General features: G+C 34.0%; 1 protein-coding gene across 2 annotated transcripts in view; it reads left to right on the top strand.

Moving 5' to 3' along the window:
• Positions 1–993, top strand: part of cblb (Cbl proto-oncogene B, E3 ubiquitin protein ligase) — a 140,108-nt gene that overhangs the window by 116,733 nt on the left and 22,382 nt on the right. For both annotated transcript variants that reach the window (XM_032533569.1, XM_032533571.1), the window contains exon 9: positions 573–704. In XM_032533569.1, the coding sequence (XP_032389460.1) occupies positions 573–704 (132 nt within the window). The remainder of the gene's footprint in view (positions 1–572; positions 705–993) is intronic.

Here is a 993-nt window from a genome sequence, read left to right on the forward strand (position 1 = left end):
GTGTGTGTGTGTGTGTGTGTGTGTGTGTCTGAAAACATGCTTCATCTGGATAAGCGGAGTAATGTTTATGGTTCCCACTGAGTCTAAGCTCAGGATTCCTTATGACATTTAAGTGTGGGAAATTTTCACTGAGAACTGATTGAACTTTACTAAATATGATGCAGACCACTCAGTGAACTGCGGGAGTGTTTTAAAAAAAGGGACATTAAATTTGTTTTAAAAAATTAAGCAATTGTCTACCTTAATGAATTTTGTCTTAGATGTATTCAGAAAAAGATTTTAGTGAGGATAAATCTTGATGACTTTTTCAGTAGTGCCAATACATTTTCCAGTTTGAAATACTCAACTGAGATGTGACCATTCACCCTTTTTGACAATAGCATTAACTATGACACTTCAGGTTCATGGTATAGTCCCTACTGGGGCATAATCACAATACATTTTGGGGTATGTTTTTTATATTTTGTATGTATACTGTATTTGTGTGTCTGTATATTTTTGTGTTTGTTCTCTTGTATAGTTTGCGACATGCATAATTTGATGACTAACAGGAGTTTGTTCTGCCACAACAGGAGCAGTATGAGCTGTACTGTGAAATGGGCTCCACCTTTCAGCTTTGTAAGATCTGTGCAGAGAACGACAAAGATGTCAAGATCGAACCCTGTGGTCACCTTATGTGTACTTCCTGTCTTACAGCCTGGCAGGTATTACAATACATTCAAGCAAATGGGTACATCTGTGGCTTTGGCCTATTGTTTTTGTCATTACACATGTACAGGGGACATTGTCAGTTAATGGTACGTTGTCATCATCACATCATTTCTGATGATGCATATCATCTATGTGCAATATAAAAAATAACTAATAAAGAAATTAAAACATGTTAAACCATTGCAAATTTGTAAATTTCCATGTAGGAAGGAATCTAATTTGAATATTAATATATACAGTATATATTATATATATATACACATTATATATATATATATATAT

This window comes from Etheostoma spectabile, chromosome 13, assembly GCF_008692095.1.
Source record: "Etheostoma spectabile isolate EspeVRDwgs_2016 chromosome 13, UIUC_Espe_1.0, whole genome shotgun sequence".
NCBI lineage: Eukaryota > Metazoa > Chordata > Actinopteri > Perciformes > Percidae > Etheostoma > Etheostoma spectabile.